At 34.7% G+C, this 22,270-nt stretch overlaps 2 protein-coding genes across 2 annotated transcripts in view; one reads left to right on the top strand and one right to left on the bottom strand.

The window, feature by feature from the left end:
• The first annotated feature begins 1,439 nt into the window (after positions 1-1,439).
• LOC143241934 (putative inositol monophosphatase 3) lies at positions 1,440-12,205 on the top strand. Its single transcript, XM_076485248.1, has 4 exons — positions 1,440-1,633; positions 2,617-2,712; positions 9,208-9,384; positions 11,801-12,205. The coding sequence occupies exons 1-4, from the start codon at positions 1,441-1,443 to the stop codon at positions 12,055-12,057; spliced, it is 723 nt and encodes a 240-aa protein (XP_076341363.1). The 5' UTR covers position 1,440; the 3' UTR covers positions 12,058-12,205.
• The window catches only part of LOC143241936 (WASH complex subunit 5-like), a 74,229-nt gene continuing 64,146 nt past the window's right edge, over positions 12,188-22,270 (bottom strand). The window contains 3 exon segments of the mRNA XM_076485250.1: positions 12,188-12,489; positions 12,618-12,705; positions 18,544-18,700. Of these exon segments, the coding sequence (XP_076341365.1) occupies positions 12,397-12,489; positions 12,618-12,705; positions 18,544-18,700 (338 nt within the window). The 3' untranslated portion in view covers positions 12,188-12,396.

Genomic DNA, 22,270 nt, shown 5'->3' with positions numbered 1-22,270 from the left:
CTTCTTGCCACAAGCGTAGATGTAGCTGAAAGAGGTGGCACTGAATTGCTAGCTCTTCGAAAACTTGTCGACCTACAATCAATGAAAAAGGGTAAAATAGAAGGAACTCGAGGTAACAGTGATCCTTTGTCTCAGGGCATTGCAAGATCATATTGTGCAATGATGCATGGACTTAAAAAGATACATCCAAAAATTAAGGTATGTTACCCCTTAAGTTTTGAACTAAAAAGTTAAGTATCCACAAACAGATTTTGAAGTAAAGATATTGTTTCTTAGAAATAATTCCTAATATTTAAATAAAACTTCTATCACTCATTATTATTCAGTTAACTGAACTGCAACAAAGTAATACACCACCATCAATATCTTTCCATTATTAACATAAGGAAACAAATTACATTTTTACTGTAATTATACTGTCAGTAAATTGTAGCTAAATGATGCTAGTACTTGATTCCTCTAAAAACTGTTTTTTGTGGAAGACAATGTTTTTTATTTCCTCCGTTGTTACTATCACAAAATTAGTTGGTTGACTGTACTGTTCTGTAGGTGTGTAAGGACATAAATAATAATACCTGATGCACTTCCAGTGAAACAAAGTAGAAATATAGAAATATATTTCCACTTCCTCTCCAAGTTTTGTGGATTAGTTTTTTTAACAATTGCTTATCTGTTTGCTCCTATCACATCTTTAGAGAAGGTTACACTCACACAAATTTTTATTTATTAAGATATTTTGTAAAGTAATTGTTTAAGTGCCTACAAGGTTTATTTATTATTTTTGTAGTTGGTTGAATAGTTGAATATTTCCTGTGTAACACAAGGTGGTAGAACTGTCTTGGGTCCAGTAAAATTCTGAAGACAATTCCTGCTACAGTTTCATGACTTAGAAAACAAATTACTTGATGAAATTTTGTAGAATGGACTTGTGGAGACACAAGTGTAGAGGACAACGTTTCTAAAGTCTTCTGCCTTTCATCTTCAAGACTTTCAAAATGCCATTCTCTACACTTGTGTCTCCATAACAGGCAGTTTCTGTCCATTCTACAGTTAAAGAACAAATTATGGGTTTTGGAGTGAAGGTTGTTTAAATTCATTGTGCATTTTTCACGCTATACTCACAAAACTAGTGACATGTAAAGTAATATTTAAATAGAACGTTTCTTATTTTATAGTACAATTATTTTTATTTGTTGTCAGAAAATTATAAAAAGTTGGAGAATGCTATTCACATTTTGGTGGTACATTCTGTTACAATTCAAGTACTGATTGATGCTTACATTAAGGCTGTTGCCACTGTTCACTCTTTGAAGTAAACAAAAGAGGCCTACACTTTATTTACAAATTTCACATAAACCATTCTTCTAATGTTTTCAACACTATCTTTTGTTCCAGAACACTTGAACATCTTGTTTTTTGTTTGAAATAACATGTAATTCTATGCACTTTAACAATGATTGTAGGTTTTCAGGTAATACTGGAAAGGAAGATTGTTCAACAATTACCCTTTATGGAAATCAAAGACGAGAGAATTCAGAAGTTACAAAGATAATGGAAAGTGAAGATGAGAAGGTGCTTTCCGAACATATAGCAATCTGGGTCGAGCCTTTAGATTGTTTTCATGAATATAAAAGTAAATTTCTTAAATATCAAAATTTTACCTCTAATTGTTTTAAACATCTTTACAATTTACAGGTAGTTTAGCTAATCATGGACTATTTTATGTGCTTTAATTATTGAATAGTTACCAACTTATTTATATAGCCTCTATAAACTAATCATAATTTACAGGTAATATCCTGAAAGATATTTACAGATAATATTTTGTAAGAGAATGAGAAATAGTTTGTGTAATCCAAAAAGATGAAGTTTCATCATAATTTTTCAGTTTTGAACAAAGTCAAAATTTATAAACAATTATTGGTGCATTCTGTGCCCAAAACAACACAAACAATTTCTTTGTTCTAATAGACAAGTATTGGTGCATTCTGTGCCCAAAACAACACAAACAACTTTTAATTCTAAACAAACAAGTACTGAACCATTGTCTGCTCAAAACAATACAAGCTGCTTTGTTCTAAACAGGTATTCATGCATTTTGCACCCAAAATAACACAAAGAAGTATGTTGTTCTGAACAAGATGACAATCTAGAAATACGTGTTTGTTGTGAACAAGGTATATGTTTACCATCTCTGTTTTAAATAAAACATTTGAAAATAATTTTTATAATTAAAATGAGAGTTCACAAACAAACAAGGTGTGCATGAAGTAACACCTAGTGGTCACAACTCTTTCTCTACTAGATTACTTCCAAATAAATCAAAGTGGGTTCATCACATGATTTTTAAAGAACGAGATAGATTTGTTGGGAACTCAGAATAAATTATTGGTATGCTTGTGCTAAAGTAATATGAAGTGCTAACAGTACTTTTTGCCATGTGTATATGGTGAATCAGATGCAGGAAAGACAATTTAGTTTTTTGTTAGTATAAACACACAAAATAAAGTTAAATATTAAAACCATATTCTGATATTAGTTCTCACCCTTTCTAGTTTCAGAATTTTGAAATAAATGTGCATGAATACTGACTTTCTATTATTTTTGTGTTTTCAGAGAACATACTTCATTGTGTTGCAACTATGGTGTGTGTAGCAGTAAACGGTAAGCCAGTTATTGGTGTGATACATCATCCGTTTCAAAACTTAACAGGTAAGTTGGTGTTAATAAAAACACAGCACATCGAATAATGTACTGTTCCTTAAGTGAAAATAAATCTATTGTAGAACTGGTATACGTATTGTTTTGGTACATTTATATATACACACTGTGTAAAGTTAAGAGTAAATAGATGAACAAGTTGCACTGAATTCAATGATTTGTCATTTTACAAAAACATGTTACATAACTCTTACACATTATGTTTGGTATTTCATTTATTATTTCTGTACTTTTATGATAACTCATATTATTCAGGATTTTATATTAAAGTATTTTGAGTGTCATACATGTACTGTAAACCATGGTTTACTGTCAACCATGGTTTACAGTACATGTAGTTACTTTAGTAACTAGACTGTTTTCAACTGTGCAGATGGGTTTGTTCTATGAATAGCTACTTAGCTATGCATATTTGACTTTAAACCTTGACGTACAGTTACTTCAACACCTGCTGTTAGTGGTGGGATTAAACATCTGGTTAGAAAAGATATCTGTTTCAAGTAAAACCAGCATAACCCTGTATGTATGATATTTCTAAACATTCATAGGTTTGATAAATTATGATTATAAATATATTACTTCCTCACAATTTTTTTTTAGATTTTTGTATTTAAGGTAGCATAGGTATTTTAGTCTAACTACTTACTGTTATATTACATCTTGACTGTAGTTTAAAATTTAGTGTTGTATTAAATGAAGTAATTCAGTCTGAATATTTAAACTGTTACACTACATCCTGACTGTACTTGTATGTGTTTAATATAACATAGTATTTTTTTCTGTTCAGTCACATCTATATACATAACCATTATACTTATGATTGATGTGTTCTGTATTCTCGTTATTTATATGTCTGCACAAATTAAGTTTGAAGTGTAATTGTTCTGTATTCTCGTTATTTATGTCTGTACAAATAAAGTATGAAGTGTAATTGTTCTGTATTCTCGTTATTTATATGTCTGTACAAATTAAGTTTGTTTTTCAAAACTTCCCGGTTTTTACCCAATCAAAAACTTATTAGTAGACATTAATAGAGATTAGTTACAGACTTTAGAAATATAGTCTTCAAAAAAAGAAACGCAAAAGGGATATTTTTGTTATTGTAAAGAGAAATATATGTAATAACGTTACAAGCTCAGAGTATGTGATGTTACATGTGTTAAGGCACTGATTGTCAGACCAAAATGACAATAAAAGTTGTGCACTTTGAAAACGGAGGAAAACATCGGATTTTTCGCCAAAACGCATGCGTGCCCAATAAATTTGTTTGAGAGATCTGCATGTTCTGCAAGTGCAACGTGTGCAAAATCTCTATAAAAGTGATTGGTTCTCGGTTTCCATAGCTCAGTGTTAAGCCACCGACACGCAATACAGTTAGGCCAAGACTGACTGAAGCACAATGTAACAATGCCATTGGTCGCTTGGAAGCAGGCGAATCTCGATCAGATGTTGCCAGAGCTGTGAATGTCCACCCAAGCACCATCACAAGGCTATGGAATTGTCACCAACAACGTGGATCAACTCGTGACCGTCCATGATCTGGCAGACCTCGTGTGACTAGCCTGCACAAGATTGCAACATCCAGTTACATCACCTTCGGGATAGGACCACCACTGGGACATCTACTGCCTCAACCATACCAGGGCTGCGTAGGATTTCCGATCAGACCATACGCAACAGTCTACGAGATTTTCAGGCCCCATGTGCAACCCACCATGGTGAACGTCAACGACGTTTTTCAACATGACAATGCCCGTCCTCACACAGCCCGACTCACCACTGTCTTCTTGAGACACCACAACATCAACGTTCTTCCCTGGCCTTCCAGATCACCAGATTTAAACCCCATCGAACATCTTTGGGACGAGTTGGATCGACGTCTGCGACGGCGACAACCTCAACCACAGACTCTACCTCAGCTTGCAGCAGCTTTGCAGGCTGAGTGGACAGCCATTCCACAGGATGTGATTCGTCATCTTATTGCTTCCATGGGCAGGAGATGCCAAGTAGTTATTGATGCTCACGGGGAGCATACTTGTTATTGACGTTGAGTGACGTTAAACTTCAACTAGTGAGCGTGGACTTCACCTTTGCAGACTTTGGATGTTCAGCAGTGAATGTGCAAATTTTCACACGTCATACAGAACTACCCAGAATAAACTTGTTAACAGTGTGTCTCATATTTTGCCTTTTGCATTTCTTTTTTTGAAGAGTATATTATAAATGTATTTAGGGTGACTTAATATTGTCTGCTAATAATTCAATGTTACAGGCTTTAGAAATATTATAAATGTATTTAAGATGCAATGATTGTTGTTAGAGAAGAAAATAGCAGACAAAGGTGTTTCTGCTTTGTCCCCAACAAGGAAAATGTTCAGCAAAACTATAATCTTCGCAGGGTCGGAATTATACAAGATTATAATTATACAAGATTATAATTATACAAGATTATAATTATACAAGATTATAATATCTGATTTCCACATTTAACACAAAGGTGAAAAATGACATCTCACCACTACTAAAATCTAACTAAATTGTTTAACAATATCTGGAATTAATGAAGTGAACTGATATTTTGTAAAACAAGATATCAAGTCAGAAAATGATAGGGTGATAGTGGAATGTTTCCAATGTGGTGCATACATAGTCTACATGTGATAGTGGAATGTTTCCAGTGTGGTACATACATAGTCCACTTGTGATAGTGGAATGTTTCCAATGTGGTGCATACATAGTCTACCTGTGATAGTGAAATGTTTCCAATATGGTACATACATAATCTACCTGTGATAGTGGAATGTTTCCAATGTGGTACATACATAGTCTACCTGTGATAGTGGAATGTTTCCAATGTGGTACATACATAGTCTACATGTGATAGTGGAATGTTTCCAACGTGGTACATACATAGTCTACATGTGATAGTGGAATGTTTCCAATGTGGTACATACATAATCTACCTGTGATAGTGGAATGTTTCCAATGTGGTACATACATAATCTACCTGTGAGAGTGGAATGTTTCCAATGTGGTACATACATAGTCTACCTGTGAGAGTGGAATGTTTCCAATGTGGTACATACATAGTCTACCTGTGAGAGTGGAATGTTTCCAATGTGGTACATACATAGTCTACCTGTGATAGTGGAATGTTTCCAATGTGGTACATACATAGTCTACCTGTGATAGTGGAATGTTTCCAATGTGGTACATACATAGTCTACATGTGATAGTGGAATGTTTCCAACGTGGTACATACATAGTCTACCTGTGATAGTGGAATGTTTCCAATGTGGTACATACATAGTCTACCTGTGATAGTGGAATGTTTCCAATGTGGTACATACATAATCTACCTGTGATAGTGGAATGTTTCCAATATGGTACATACATAATCTACCTGTGATAGTGGAATGTTTCCAATGTGGTACATACATAATCTACCTGTGATAGTGGAATGTTTCCAATGTGGTACATACATAATCTACCTGTGAGAGTGGAATGTTTCCAATGTGGTACATACATAGTCTACCTGTGATGGTGGAATGTTTCCAGTGTGGTACATACATAGTCTACCTGTGATGGTGGAATGTTTCCAGTGTGGTACATACATAGTCTACCTGTGATGGTGGAATGTTTCCAGTGTGGTACATACATAGTCTACCTGTGATGGTGGAATGTTTCCAGTGTGGTACATACATAGTCTACCTGTGATGGTGGAATGTTTCCTATGTGGTACATACATAGTCTACCTGTGATGGTGGAATGTTTCCTATGTGGTACATACATAGTCTCCCTGTGATAGTGGAATGTTTCCAATGTGGTGCATACATAGTCTCCCTGTGATAGTGGAATGTTTCCAATGTGGTACATACATAGTCTACCTGTGATAGTGGAATGTTTCCAATATGGTACATACATAATCTACCTGTGATAGTGGAATGTTTCCAATATGGTACATACATAATCTACCTGTGATAGTGGAATGTTTCCAATATGGTACATACATAATCTACCTGTGATAGTGAAATGTTTCCAATGTGGTACATACATAGTCTACCTGTGAGAGTGGAATGTTTCCAATGTGGTACATACATAGTCTACCTGTGAGAGTGGAATGTTTCCAGTGTGGTACATACATAGTCTACCTGTGATGGTGGAATGTTTCCAATGTGGTACATACATAGTCTCCCTGTGATAGTGGAATGTTTCCAATGTGGTACATACATAGTCTACCTGTGAGAGTGGAATGTTTCCAGTGTGGTACATACATAGTCTACCTGTGATAGTCGAATGTTTCCAGTGTGGTACATACATAGTCTACATGTGATAGTGGAATGTTTCCAATGTGGTACATACATAATCTACCTGTGATAGTGGAATGTTTCCAATATGGTACATACATAATCTACCTGTGATAGTGGAATGTTTCCAATGTGGTACATACATAATCTACCTGTGATAGTGAAATGTTTCCAATGTGGTACATACATAGTCTACCTGTGAGAGTGGAATGTTTCCAATGTGGTACATACATAGTCTACCTGTGAGAGTGGAATGTTTCCAATGTGGTACATACATAGTCTACCTGTGAGAGTGGAATGTTTCCAGTGTGGTACATACATAGTCTACCTGTGATGGTGGAATGTTTCCAGTGTGGTACATACATAGTCTACCTGTGATGGTGGAATGTTTCCTATGTGGTACATACATAGTCTCCCTGTGATAGTGGAATGTTTCCAATGTGGTGCATACATAGTCTCCCTGTGATAGTGGAATGTTTCCAATGTGGTGCATACATAGTCTACCTGTGATAGTGGAATGTTTCTAATGTGGTACATAGTCTATCTTTAGCAGTTCTGGACCATGCTTCAGGTATTTTTAAACAAAGTGTTTCTGGATTCAGAAATTGCTGAAAGATACTGATACTCTAGAGCTAAAACCTCTGCAATAGTTGGAGAAATATCCAGAAGGTGGAACTGAGCAAACTGTTACATTGTACCAAGGGACTTTAACGTGTCCACTGATGGCAATAACAATGTTGACAGTAAAATGTATCTTACTGTAGTGATGAAGACACGGAAAAGGTAGTAAATGAATACTTGCTTGTCACAATTCAACTGGAAAATCAACTGGTGAGAACATTGCATAACTCCTTAAAGTGGGAAAGTTATATCTGAGTAGTTGTTATAAACACAAGTATGGGAGAAACATAGAATTGCAGGTTATCATCTGAAACTTAACCCTGAATTAGGGTATCCCAATTAACATGTGGCAGTATCAGTTTAATGGAATTCTTGATGACATCAGTTATGATCCGAATATAAGAAACAAGCACTTTGAGAATCTGTGTGAACTATCCTGAAGCATGTGTTCACACACTGGCTGTCTCTTGCTTACAGAGGTTAAATGAGCAGTGGAGACCTCTGAAATAATACCATACAGCCAAATATCATGTAAAAACAATAAAATCCACATGAAGACAAAATCTGTAAGTGATCTGTATCTTCTTTGGATGTCTCCTCTAGCAACACTCAGTGGAAAAACATCACAAGTCAGAGCAATACTAAACTTTCAAATAGAATTCACAAACTACATCTCCTACAACTCGATGATTGTCTTAAACATATATTTCTTGGAATTGCCATTGTCTCCTTTCAAAAAATAGAACTCTGAAAGATATCCTTGTTTACACAAAAGTGAATTACTTTCCATGTAATAAGTCACATGGTAAAACCTGCAAGTTTACATATGCAATAAATCACATGGTGAAACCTGCAAATTTATAAAATATCACAATGAAGAAAGCTTTAAAATATCTAAACAAAACATGTGAAACAATCACCAACAACTCTTAGAGAACATTTCAACAACGATATACAATGATAGTACTTGGCTATGGATTATTTTCTTTAAACTTTGGTAATTATTTAGTGACAAGCCTAGAGTGTGTATACTAGATTATTTACACAATGTTACTATTTTGTTCAGGTGTACTACTTTAAGCTCTTGAATATTTAAATAATGTTACTACTAAACTTGGACTGTTTACATGTTGCCTTTGTTATTTATTTTGGTTTGTATAGAAAGAAAACATCTTGAGGTCTATGTAATGTTGCTAATTCATTTTAAAATTATTCTCTTACCGAAGTGTGGCATGCCAGTTGTCGGCACAGTTTTATTTATACATGAAAGTGTTAATTCTTTGATAAAAAGTTTTCTGTAACCTTGAATGTCTGCTTTCATAGGTTGGAGAGGGGAAACACTTGTGTGTCATAAAGTAAAATATCTTCTTATTTTTGTGATGGTTACAATACTTGGGTAAGATATCCTAGTATTTGATGCACTGTTATAATTTTGTTCATGACTTGTAGTGCTAGGACTGTGTATCTCACAATGTCTTGGACCCACAAGGGGTTCATCATGATTAGTTTTGTCATTTTGTGGTTAAGTACAATTAAAATTACCTTACTTTTTTTACAGTTTGGGGTTGGGTTGGCCATGGTGTAACATCAAAAATGAAAATTGGCAAGACTTTCTTTAAAGAGTGGACAACGGAACCAGAGATTGTGTTATCTCGCACTGAAGCAAGATTAGGGGCTGATTTTGCAGCACGAGCCTTAGGAGGAGATGAAACTATCACTTTAGCAGGAGGAGAAGGTCATTGTTGAATGTTTTATATACAACTACAGTGTTGTTAGTGATCAGCTGCAGGAGAAGGTCTTTGAATGTTTTAGATACGATTACAGTGTTGTTAGTGATTAGCTCCAGGAGAAGGTCTTTGTTGAATGTTTTAGATATGACTACAGTGTTGTTAGTGATTAGCTGCAGGAGAAGGTCTTTGTTGAATGTTTTAGATACGACTGCAGTGTTGTTAGTGATTAGCTGCAGGAGAAGGTCTTTGTTCAATGTTTTAGATTCGACTACATCGTTGTTAGTTATTAGCTCCAGGAGAAGGTCTTTGTTGAATGTTTTAGATACGACTACAGTGCTGTTAGTGATTGGTTCCAGGAGAAGGTCTTTGTCGAATGTTTTACACATGACTACACTGTTGTTAGTGATTAGCTGCAGGAGAAGGTCTTTGTTGAATGTTTCAGATACGACAACAGTGTTGGTAGTGATTAGCTGCAGGAGAAGGTCTTTGTTGAATGTTTTAGATACGACTGCAGTGTTGTTAGTGATTAGCTGCAGGAGAAGGTCTTTGTTGAATGTTTTAGATTCGACTACAGTGTTGTTAGTGATTAGCTGCAGGAGAAGGTCTTTGTTGAATGTTTTACGTATGACTACAGTGTTGTTTGTGATTAGCTCCAGGAGAAGGTCTTTGTTGAATGTTTTAGATACGACTACAGTGTTGTTAGTGATTAGCTGCAGGAGAAGGTCTTTGTTGAATGTTTTAGATACGACTACAGTGTTGTTAGTGATTAGCTGCAGGAGAAGGTCTTTGTTGAATGTTTTAGATTCGACTACAGTGCTGTTAGTGATTGGTTCCAGGAGAAGGTCTTTGTCGAATGTTTTACACATGACTACACTGTTGTTAGTGATTAGCTGCAGGAGAAGGTCTTTGTTGAATGTTTCAGATACGACAACAGTGTTGGTAGTGATTAGCTGCAGGAGAAGGTCTTTGTTGAATGTTTTAGATACGACTGCAGTGTTGTTAGTGATTAGCTGCAGGAGAAGGTCTTTGTTGAATGTTTTAGATTCGACTACAGTGTTGTTAGTGATTAGCCTGCAGGAGAAGGTCTTTGTTGAATGTTTTACATTATGACTACAGTGTTGTTTGTGATTAGCCCAGGAGAAGGTCTTTGTTGAATGTTTTAGATACGACTACAGTGTTGTTAGTGATTAGCTGCAGGAGAAGGTCTTTGTTGAATGTTTTAGATACGACTACAGTGTTGTTAGTGATTAGCTGCAGGAGAAGGTCTTTGTTGAATGTTTTAGATTCGACTACAGTGTTGTTAGTGATTAGCTGCAGGAGAAGGTCTTTGTTGAATGTTTTACATATGACTACAGTGTTGTTTGTGATTAGCTCCAGGAGAAGGTCTTTGTTGAATGTTTTAGATACGACTACAGTGTTGTTAGTGATTAGCTGCAGGAGAAGGTCTTTGTTGAATGTTTTAGATACCACTACAGTGTTGTTAGTGATTAGCTGCAGGAGAAGGTCTTTGTTGAATGTTTTAGATACGACTACAGTGCTGTTAGTGATTAGCTGCAGAAGAAGGTTTTTGTTGAATGTTTTAGATATGACTACAGTGTTGTTAGTGATTAGCTCCAGGAGAAGGTCTTTGTTCAATGTTTTAGATTCGACTACATTGTTGTTAGTTATTAGCTCCAGGAGAAGGTCTTTGTTGAATGTTTTACACATGACTACAGTGTTGTTAGTGATTAGTTCCAGGAAAAGGTCTTTGTTGAATGTTTTAGATACGACTATAGCGTTGTTAGTGATTAGCTGCAGGAGAAGGTCTTTGTTGAATGTTTTAGATACGACTATAGTGTTGTTAGTGATTAGCTGCAGGAGAAGGTCTTTGTTGAATGTTTTAGATACGACTACAGTGTTGTTAGTGATTAGCTGCAGGAGAAGGTCTTTGTTGAATGTTTTAGATACGACTACAGTGTTGTTAGTGATTAGCTGCAGGAGAAGGTCTTTGTTGAATGTTTTAGATACGACTACAGTGTTATTGTGATGAGCTGCAGAAGGTCATTGTTGAATGTTTTAGATTCGACTACAGTGTTGTTAGTGAAGTTAGTTTTTGTCTTATATTTTTGATAACAAAGAAAATGAGGTAACTGTACTATGACAACTTTGGTATCAAAACCAAATTTGTAGAATTATAAGCCTTCAGATTTATTATTGAGCTCATTTGGAGGAAGATTAATAGATCAGACCTGTGCTGTTGAATGGTAGGAAATATGCTTGTTAGTAAATAATTTACATAAAAAAACCAGGTAGTTGAAACTGTATCAAGAAACATTCTTCAGATATATTTAAAGTGTCTTCTGATAGTAGTCATAGTCAATAAAACGTAGGGTAACGAATGTTTTCCTAGATGTATTAAAAATGTCACTTTCTTCACAATAGGTTTCAAGCTGTTACAAGTGTTCCAAGGTCTTGTATCTGCTTACATTCATTTGTTAACCATTAAAAAGTGGGGTATATGTGCTGGAGATGCTTTACTGCAGACTGTGGGTGGAAATGTTACCACTTTGAAGGGAACACTCATTTCTTATGAAGCATCTGATGAGGTGGACATTAAAGGAGGAGTTTTAGCCACACTGTTTAAACATGACTTTTTTCTCGACAAATTTAAGAAGGCTAAAAATGTAACCTACGTTTAACACGACTGGTTTCAATAGAGCTTTGTTGAGATATTGATGTGCGTGGTTGTGTATATTCAACAATATGTTGTACAAACATGTAAATTGTTTTGAAGTAGGACTATAACTTTATTCTTAATAAAGAAACAGCTTTCCACCCTTTTATCTGTTTATTAAATCATTCGACCAATAATTAGTAAAAGTTACTGACTGGCTGTAGAAAGTAAACTTTTAATGATTAGTAAAGGGTACAAACATCTAGACAAGGTTTACAGTCGAGTACAAAACTCTGAAGATGAATTTGACACTTTCTTAGAAGTTCACGTGATGCTGTTTAGTATATACATTAAAATTTTTACATTATTTTCTGTCAATCTTAGTGTCAAACCTCCACTCTCCTTCACATCTACGGAATTCTTCTACCAGGTAGTGGGGAACGTAGTTTGTAATAGTCTGAGAAAAGAACAACAAATTTACCAAACACTGTATATTATTTTTAAAAACCTAGGAAAGAAAATATGACCATGATTTATATCACACAATAAGATAAAGAAAGGAAGCTTTGAAAGTGTAAAACACACCTTGAGGGGAATCTCTCCAAATTCTTTAAGTTCCTCTAAAAATGCTAAGCAACTGACCACGTCCACATGAACATCACCACGACTTGATCTGTAAGAAAGCAACTTCTAAACTTTATAATGAATGACTGCACTATAAAACAAATTGAATCTAGAACCTGCTCTCAAGCTTATTGAAATATAATAAAAATAAAATAATTTGATATCTTTCCCAAGTAACTAAACTAAATTTTATTGTGGTTTTTGTCATTTGATAAGTAACAGTGTACAGATATTTACATAGAAGTAGGAACAGCTATATACAAATATATTCACAAGAGTTTTTCTGTGATATTTATATAAGGTTTAAGGAGCTATTTGAAACCATAATGTGTTTTTCATAGAATCTGAAATTCTCTATACTTCCAGTTACATTCCATAGTAAGTCACAACACGAGTTGTTACAAATGGAAGACATGACATCCTATAATTTCTTGCCAAATACATCTGGTAGTGAGCCCAATAAAGTTGAGTAACATTTGTATTGTTTGATATAACAAAAAGTTTGAAACAAAATATGTTCTGAAAGTGTGGAAGTTCTATTTCATTTAATTAATATATGTTTAACACTCCTACGAAAAGACGTTTCTAGTCCTGATTTCTCCAAGCCCGTTCCCCTGGCTGTGGTTTTGCTAGATAGTAGATAGGGACAGTGGGAATCTCGTTAATCCATTCATTAATGGATTTAAATGTCAATTTCATTTAAATACAAAATTATTAGCCTAATATTAATAACCTTTCAAGTTGCTTGCTCTGGGGCCTATTAGGCCCCACTTTTCGTAGGAGTGTTAAAATTCTTTCATCGTTAGCTATTATCAACCTAACTGTGAGATTGTGTTTTTCAACACATCTGTAGGAATAGATATGACAGCATCATGGATACAAAGGTCTTTAAAATCCCTTTCTTTCTCTCTTACATATTTTTGTGTTAAAAAGTCCAAAGGGGTAAAATTGGGGCAACTTCTCAAGAGCTGTAATTTTAATCAAAATAAGGGTAGTTTGGAAATCTGCCTTAAAATATATTCATAAATAATAGTAAATAACAAAACTTACAAGCCTTCAGAAGATGTTTTGTTGCTATCTTAATAAGAAAGTTGTTCAACTTATTTTTTGGAACATTCTGTATAAACTAATTGATAATTAAAGATTCCTGTGTTTTATTCTTCTGTGAGGAGTTTCCTGGTCAAACGGAACTAATCAGAAAATTCCAAGGTGCGTTAGGGATAATTATTTGATAAGACTTATCCTCAAATAAGGATTTACTCCCTAGATAGGGAGATATTGAATACTGAATTATCCCAACTGTAAACTTCCCTAATAAGGATTTACTCCCTAGATAGGGAGATATTGAATACTGAATTATCCCAACTGTAAACTTCCCTAATAAGGATTTACTCCCTAGATAGGGAGATATTGAATACTGAATTATCCCAACTGTAAACTTCCTAATAAGGATTTACTCCTAGATAGGGAGATATTGAATACTGAATTATCCCAACTGTAAACCTCCCTAATAAGGATTTACTCCTAGATAGGGAGATATTGAATACTGAATTATCCCAACTGTAAACTTCCCTAATAAGGATTTACTCCTAGATAGGAGATATTGAATACTGAATTATCCCAACTGTAAACTTCCCTAATAAGGATTTACTCCCTAGATAGGGAGATATTGAATACTGAATTATCCCAACTGTAAACCTCCCTAATAAGGATTTACTCCCTAGATAGGGAGATATTGAATACTGAATTATCCCAACTGTAAACCTCCCTAATAAGGATTTACTCCCTAGATAGGGAGATATTGAATACTGAATTATCCCAACTGTAAACTTCCCTAATAAGGATTTACTCCTAGATAGGAGATATTGAATACTGAATTATCCCAACTGTAAACCTCCCTAATAAGGATTTACTCCTAGATAGGGAGATATTGAATACTGAATTATCCCAACTGTAAACCACCCTAATAAGGATTTACTCCTAGATAGGAGATATTGAATACTGAATTATCCCAACTGTAAACCACCCTAATAAGGATTTACTCCCCAGATAGGAGATATTGAATACTGAATTATCCCAACTGTAAACCTCCCTAATAAGGATTTACTCCCCAGATAGGAGATATTGAATACTGAATTATCCCAACTGTAAACCTCCCTAATAAGGATTTACTCCCTAGATAGGAGATATTGAATACTGAATTATCCCAACTGTAAACCTCCCTAATAAGGATTTACTCCCTAGATAGGAGATATTGAATACTGAATTATCCCAACTGTAAACCTCCCTAATAAGGATTTACTCCTAGATAGGAGATATTGAATACTGAATTATCCCAACTGTAAACCTCCCTAATAAGGATTTACTCCCTAGATAGGAGATATTGAATACTGAATTATCCCAACTGTAAACCTCCCTAATAAGGATTTACTCCCTAGATAGGAGATATTGAATACTGAATTATCCCAACTGTAAACCTCCCTAATAAGGATTTACTCCCTAGATAGGGAAATATTGAATACTGAATTATCCCAACTGTAAACTTCCCTAATAAGGATTTACTCCCTAGATAGGGAGATATTGAATACTGAATTATCCCAACTGTAAACTTCCCTAATAAGGATTTACTCCCTAGATAGTGAGATATTGAATACTGAATTATCCCAACTGTAAACCTCCCTAATAAGGATTTACTCCCTAGATAGGGAGATATTGAATACTGAATTATCCCAACTGTAAACCTCCCTAATAAGGATTTACTCCCTAGATAGGGAGATATTGAATACTGAATTATCCCAACTGTAAACCTCCCTAATAAGGATTTACTCCTAGATAGGAAATATTGAATACTGAATTATCCCAACTGTAAACTTCCCTAATAAGGATTTACTCCTAGATAGGAGATATTGAATACTGAATTATCCCAACTGTAAACTTCCCTAATAAGGATTTACTCCTAGATAGGAGATATTGAATACTGAATTATCCCAACTGTAAACTTCCCTAATAAGGATTTACTCCCTAGATAGGGAGATATTGAATACTGAATTATCCCAACTGTAAACTTCCCTAATAAGGATTTACTCCCTAGATAGGGAGATATTGAATACTGAATTATCCCAACTGTAAACTTCCCTAATAAGGATTTACTCCCAGATAGGAGATATTGAATACTGAATTATCCCAACTGTAAACCTCCCTAATAAGGATTTACTCCTAGATAGGAAAGAGTGGTAGATATTGAATACTGAATTATCCCAACTGTAAACCTCCCTAATAAGGATTTACTCCTAGATAGGAAAGAGTGGTAGATATTGAATACTGAATTATCCCAACTGTAAACCTCCCTAATAAGGATTTACTCTCTAGATAGGGAAAGAGTGGAAGATATTGAATACTGAATTATCCCAACTGTAAACCTCCCTAATAAGGATTTACTCCCTAGATAGGGAGTGGTAGATATTGAATACTGAATTATCCCAACTGTAAACCTCCCTAATAAGGATTTACTCCCTAGATAGGGAGATATTGAATACTGAATTATTATTTTGTTACATTAGTACTTGTTTAACATTTTATTCAGTAAATGTAAGAAGAAAAACCTTTCATTTCAAGAAGTTTGCTAATGTTTAATAATTCATGTTCAGAGTAACTTTTATATGTTCAAGTCATTGAAACATTTATAAGGTATAAAACTTTCATAATTATTATAAAAATGTAAATGTCTGTTTTATGACAGTATTTAACCAGGAAGCATTATGCTGAACTGCAGTGTTTGGAAATGAAAGTTTAAAATTATTCTCAAATTGAACAGAAAACTTAATGCCAGGATGTTAATTGTTAAATATGGTTTAGCCTGATTCTTATTGTGAAATACAATACAAAGCAGCATCACCACACTACTTGTGTAAAATAAAGGTTTGATTTCACTTGTACAATTGACTAACTGCTATATTTCATTGTGGGTTCTGGGACAAAGCAGCATCACCACACTACTTGCCTGATCAGCTGTGGGAAGTCGTTTTGACTAAGGAATGTCTTCCTATTCAAGGACAATATAATAATATACAGAGTTTCCTTATCAATATAAATGTTGAAAGGCTACATTGGGCCCACTACCAGGTTCTCTATGGAAGGATTGTAATACATCATACCTTTTCTGTCTGTAACAACTAGCATATTTAACTTGACTTTGCCTATTAGGACATTAGAACCAGAAATAAATGTCATGTATAGTTAATGGTGGTCTGCAGTACAACTTTTGTTAAACTTCCTTTTCCTGCTTTGTCTTCTATTATTATTTTAAATTTTTATCATATTAATTAGATAAGAAAAAACATGGAAGTAAACTGAAACTAATTTTGTCAAGAAGGTAGTCTGGGTCATACCAGGCATATGAAGCAATTTGACAAGAATGTAGTGTGGGTCATACTGGGCATATGAAGTAATTTGACAAGAATGTAGTGTGGGTCATATTGAACACATGAAATAATTTGACAAGAATGTAGTGTGGGTCATACTGGACAAATGAAGTAATTTGACAAGAATGTAGTGTGGGTCATACTGGACAAATGGAGTAATTTGACAAGAATGTAGTGTGGGTCATTCTGGACAAATGAAGTAATTTGACAAGAATGTAGTGTGGGTCATTCTGGACAAATGAAGTAATTTGACAAGAATGTAGTGTGGGTCATACTGGACAAATGAAGTAATTTGACAAGAATGTAGGGTGTCATACTGGGCATATGAAGTAATTTGACAAGAATGTAGGGTGTCATACTGGGCATATGAAGTAATTTGACAAGAATGTAGTGTGGGTCATACTGGGCATATGAAGTAATTTGACAAAAATGTAGTGTGGGTCACACTGGACAAATGAAGTAATTTGACAAGAATGTAGTGTGGGTCATACTGGACAAATGAAGTAATCTGACAAGAATGTAGTGTGAGTCATACTGGACAAATGAAGTAATTTGACAACAATGTAGTGTGGGTCATACTGGACAAGTGAAGTAATTTGACAACAATGTAGTGTGGGTCATACTGGACAAATGAAATAATTTGACAAGAAGGTAGTGTGGGTCATACTGGGCATATGAAGTAATTTGACAAAAATGTAGTGTGGGTCATATTGAACACATGAAATAATTTGACAAGAAGGTATAGTGGGTCATACTGGGCATATGAAGTAATTTGACAAAAATGTAGTGTGGGTCACACTGAGCACATAACATACAAAGAGAGTTTAAAATAATTTACAGTGATAATATTGAGCACATATAAAGTCACTTGGCAAGAAAGCAGTGTGACTTGTACTGAACACAAGTCATCTGGTAAGAAAACTAGAATGGCTCATTTTATGGAACAATAGACACTTCACAAAAACAATTTTTTGTAATGAGCTTAACATGTGAAGAAAAGTTCCATTCTTAGGTTAGATTTTTATTTGAATCATGAGGAAATTTATCCTCTCCTTGGAACACAAAAGATACATGTGGAATTAGTAAATTTATCCTCTCCTTGGAACACAAAAGATACATGAGGAATTAGTAAATTTATCCTCTCCTTGGAACACAAAAGATACCTGATAAGAATAAAACTGATAAACGTGGAAATATCCAAAGACACCACAGTAAGCTAAGTATTATGATAACTACAAATAATATATTTTGAACATATTTAATTAACTAAGCTCATTACTAGGTATATATTTTTAGTTATGTGTTTATTCAAAAGGTAATAATCACAATTATTTTGAAACACTGAATAAAACGAATATGCTATTAAATGTATATTGAAATTCTGAGTCACGTTGTTAAACTGACACATCACCAGCCTACCAAATTAACTTATTTTGTCATAATTAAATTTAGTCAAATCAACATACCCTGTATTAGACTCCACGACTGATTTAACCCACTGACCGATGTAGGTCAAGTACTTTTCAGTGTTATCTTGATGAAATTGACGAAGGAAAGTAAGCGTGCCAATAACAAAAGGGAATCCATCAACTGGTTCTACTCCTTTCCTACTAACCAGTCCTCCTAAGATAAAAATATAGAATAAATACACTTACAACAGTAAATTACTTACATACATTCATATATTTGAAATAGAAGATATTTCAAATAAAATGTACCTCCGTCCGTGAGCAAGTATAGAACAAACTAACAACCAGTAAGTGTTGTGGCTTGATGGACATGAATAGAGAACAAACCAATGATCAATTAGTTGAGGAGCTTGATAAGGATGAACAAACTAATGACAAGTTAGTGTAGCAGCTTGAAAATGAACAGACAGCAAGACAATGATCAATTAGTGTAGTAGCTTAATGAAGATGAACAGAGAGCAAACCAATGATCAATTAATGTAGTAGCTTGATGAAGATGAACAGAGAACAAACTTATGACAAGTTAGTGTAGCAGCTTGATGAAGATGAACAGAGAACAAACTAATGACAAGTTAGTGTAGCAGCTTGATAAAGAACAACAGAGAGCAAACCAATGATCAATTAGTGTAGTAGCTTGTTGAAGATGAACAGAGAGCAAACCAATGACAAGTTAGTGTAGCAGCTTGATGAAGATGAACACAGAACAAACTAATGACAAGTTAGTGTAGCAGCTTGATGAAGATGAACACAGAACAAACTAATGACAAGTTAGTGTAGCAGCTTGATGAAGATGAACACAGAACAAACTAATGACAAGTTAGTGTAGCAGCTTGATGAAGATGAACAGAGAGCACGACAATGATCAATTAGTGTAGCAGCTTGATGAAGATGAACACAGAACAAACTAATGACAAGTTAGTGTAGCAGCTTGATAAAGATGAATAGAGAACAAACAAATGACAAGTTAGTGTAGCAGCTTGATGACGATGAACAGAGAACAAAATAATGACAAGTTAGTGTAGCAGCTTGATGAAGATGAACAGAGAACAAACTAATGACAAGTTAGTGTAGCAGCTTGATGACGATGAACAGAGAACAAAATAATGACAAGTTAGTGTAGCAGCTTGATGAAGATGAACAGAGCAAACAATGGCAAGTTAGTGTAGTAGCCTGATGAAGATGAACAGAGAACAAACTAATGATCAATTAGTGTAGCAGCTTGATGAAGATTAACAGAGAACAAACTAATGACAAGTTAGTGTAGCAGCTTGATGGATATGAACAGAGTAAACCAATGATTAATTAGTGTAGTAGCTTGTTGAAGATGAAGAGAGAGCAAACCAATGACAAGTTAGTGCAGTAGCTTGATGAAGCTGAACATAGAACAAACTAATGACAATTTAGTGAAGCAGCTTGATGAAGATGAACATAGAACAAACTAATGACAATTTAGTAAAGCAGCTTGATGAAGATCAACAGAGAACAAACCAACAACAAGTTAGTGTAGCAGCTTGATGAAGATGAACACAGAACAAACTTATGACAAGTTAGTGTAGCAGCTTGATGAAGATGAACAGAGAGCAAGACAATGATCAATTAGTGTAGCAGCTTGATGAAGATGAACAGAGAACAAACTAATGACAAGTTAGTGTAGTAGCTTGATGAAGCTGAACATAGAACAAACTAATGACAATTTAGTGAAGCAGCTTGATGAAGATGAACATAGAACAAACTAATGACAATTTAGTGAAGCAGCTTGATGAAGATCAACAGAGAGCAAACCAACAACAAGTTAGTGTAGCAGCTTGATGAAGATGAACACAGAACAAACTTATGACAAGTTAGTGTAGCAGCTTGATGAAGATGAACAGAGAGCAAGACAATGATTAATTAGTGTAGTAGCTTGATGAAGATGAACAGAGAACAAACTAATGACAAGTTAGTGTAGCAGCTTGATGAAGATGAACACAGAACAAACTTATGACAAGTTAGTGTAGTAGCTTGATGAAGATGAACATAGAACAAACTAATGATCAATTAGTGTAGCAGCTTGATGGATATGAACAGAGAGTAAACCAATGATTAATTAGTGTAGTAGCTTGTTGAAGATGAAGAGAGAGCAAACCAACAACAAGTTAGTGTAGCAGCTTGATGAAGATGAACAGAGCAAACAATGGCAAGTTAGTGTAGTAGCCTGATGAAGATGAACAGAGAACAAACTAATGATCAATTAGTGTAGCAGCTTGATGAAGATTAACAGAGAACAAACTAATGACAAGTTAGTGTAGCAGCTTGATGGATATGAACAGAGTAAACCAATGATTAATTAGTGTAGTAGCTTGTTGAAGATGAAGAGAGAGCAAACCAATGACAAGTTAGTGCAGTAGCTTGATGAAGCTGAACATAAACAAACTAATGACAATTTAGTGAAGCAGCTTGATGAAGATGAACATAGAACAAACTAATGACAATTTAGTAAAGCAGCTTGATGAAGATCAACAGAGAACAAACCAACAACAAGTTAGTGTAGCAGCTTGATGAAGATGAACACAGAACAAACTTATGACAAGTTAGTGTAGCAGCTTGATGAAGATGAACAGAGAGCAAGACAATGATCAATTAGTGTAGCAGCTTGATGAAGATGAACAGAGAACAAACTAATGACAAGTTAGTGTAGTAGCTTGATGAAGCTGAACATAGAACAAACTAATGACAATTTAGTGAAGCAGCTTGATGAAGATGAACATAGAACAAACTAATGACAATTTAGTGAAGTAGCTTGTTGAAGATGAAGAGAGAGCAAACCAACAACAAGTTAGTGTAGCAGCTTGATGAAGATGAACACAGAACAAACTTATGACAAGTTAGTGTAGCAGCTTGATGAAGATGAACAGAGAGCAAGACAATGATTAATTAGTGTAGTAGCTTGATGAAGATGAACAGAGAACAAACTAATGACAAGTTAGTGTAGCAGCTTGATGAAGATGAACACAGAACAAACTTATGACAAGTTAGTGTAGTAGCTTGATGAAGATGAACATAGAACAAACTAATGATCAATTAGTGTAGCAGCTTGATGGATATGAACAGAGAGTAAACCAATGATTAATTAGTGTAGTAGCTTGTTGAATATGAAGAGAGAGCAAACCAACAACAAGTTAGTGTAGCAGCTTGATGAAGATGAACACAGAACAAACTTATGACAAGTTAGTGTAGCAGCTTGATGAAGATGAACAGAGAGCAAGACAATGATTAATTAGTGTAGTAGCTTGATGAAGATGAACAGAGAACAAACTAATGACAAGTTAGTGTAGCAGCTTGATGAAGATGAACACAGAACAAACTTATGACAAGTTAGTGTAGTAGCTTGATGAAGATGAACAGAGAACAAACTAATGACTAGTTAAAAACGTTACAGCATTGTTTGCTCCTCTACATAAAAATTTTCTCAACCCAAACTAGCCGTTTTTACATATATATTTTTCACGAAAATGGGGGTTTTCTCGTCATCACTAATGACTAGTTAGTGTAGCAGGCTGATGAAGATGAATAGAAAATGGATGACATTTTCATTTAGTTAACCCTAGCATTATTAGGCTGATATCAATCAACTCTTTAAACACGATCTTACCAAGACATCTCATAAAGCTAATTCTAGAATTCCAAGGTTAATTACAGTTTTATCACAACCTAGGTTGTCAGAAAATATGCGAGAAGAAATAAT

This window comes from Tachypleus tridentatus, unplaced genomic scaffold (assembly GCF_004210375.1).
Source record: "Tachypleus tridentatus isolate NWPU-2018 unplaced genomic scaffold, ASM421037v1 Hic_cluster_1, whole genome shotgun sequence".
Taxonomy (NCBI): domain Eukaryota; kingdom Metazoa; phylum Arthropoda; class Merostomata; order Xiphosura; family Limulidae; genus Tachypleus; species Tachypleus tridentatus.
Note: the sequence above shows the minus strand (reverse complement) of the source record. Positions and strands in the feature narration are given on the sequence as shown.

Coding starts and splice junctions, on each gene's coding strand:
- LOC143241934 (XM_076485248.1), top strand. CDS start 1,441: ATGCACTTTAACAATGATTGTAGGTTTTCAGGTAATACTGGAAAGGAA. Junction 2,713..9,207: donor TCCGTTTCAAAACTTAACAG/GTAAGTTGGTGT, acceptor CTTTTTTTACAG/TTTGGGGTTGGGTTGGCCAT. Junction 9,385..11,800: donor CACTTTAGCAGGAGGAGAAG/GTCATTGTTGAA, acceptor TCTTCACAATAG/GTTTCAAGCTGTTACAAGTG.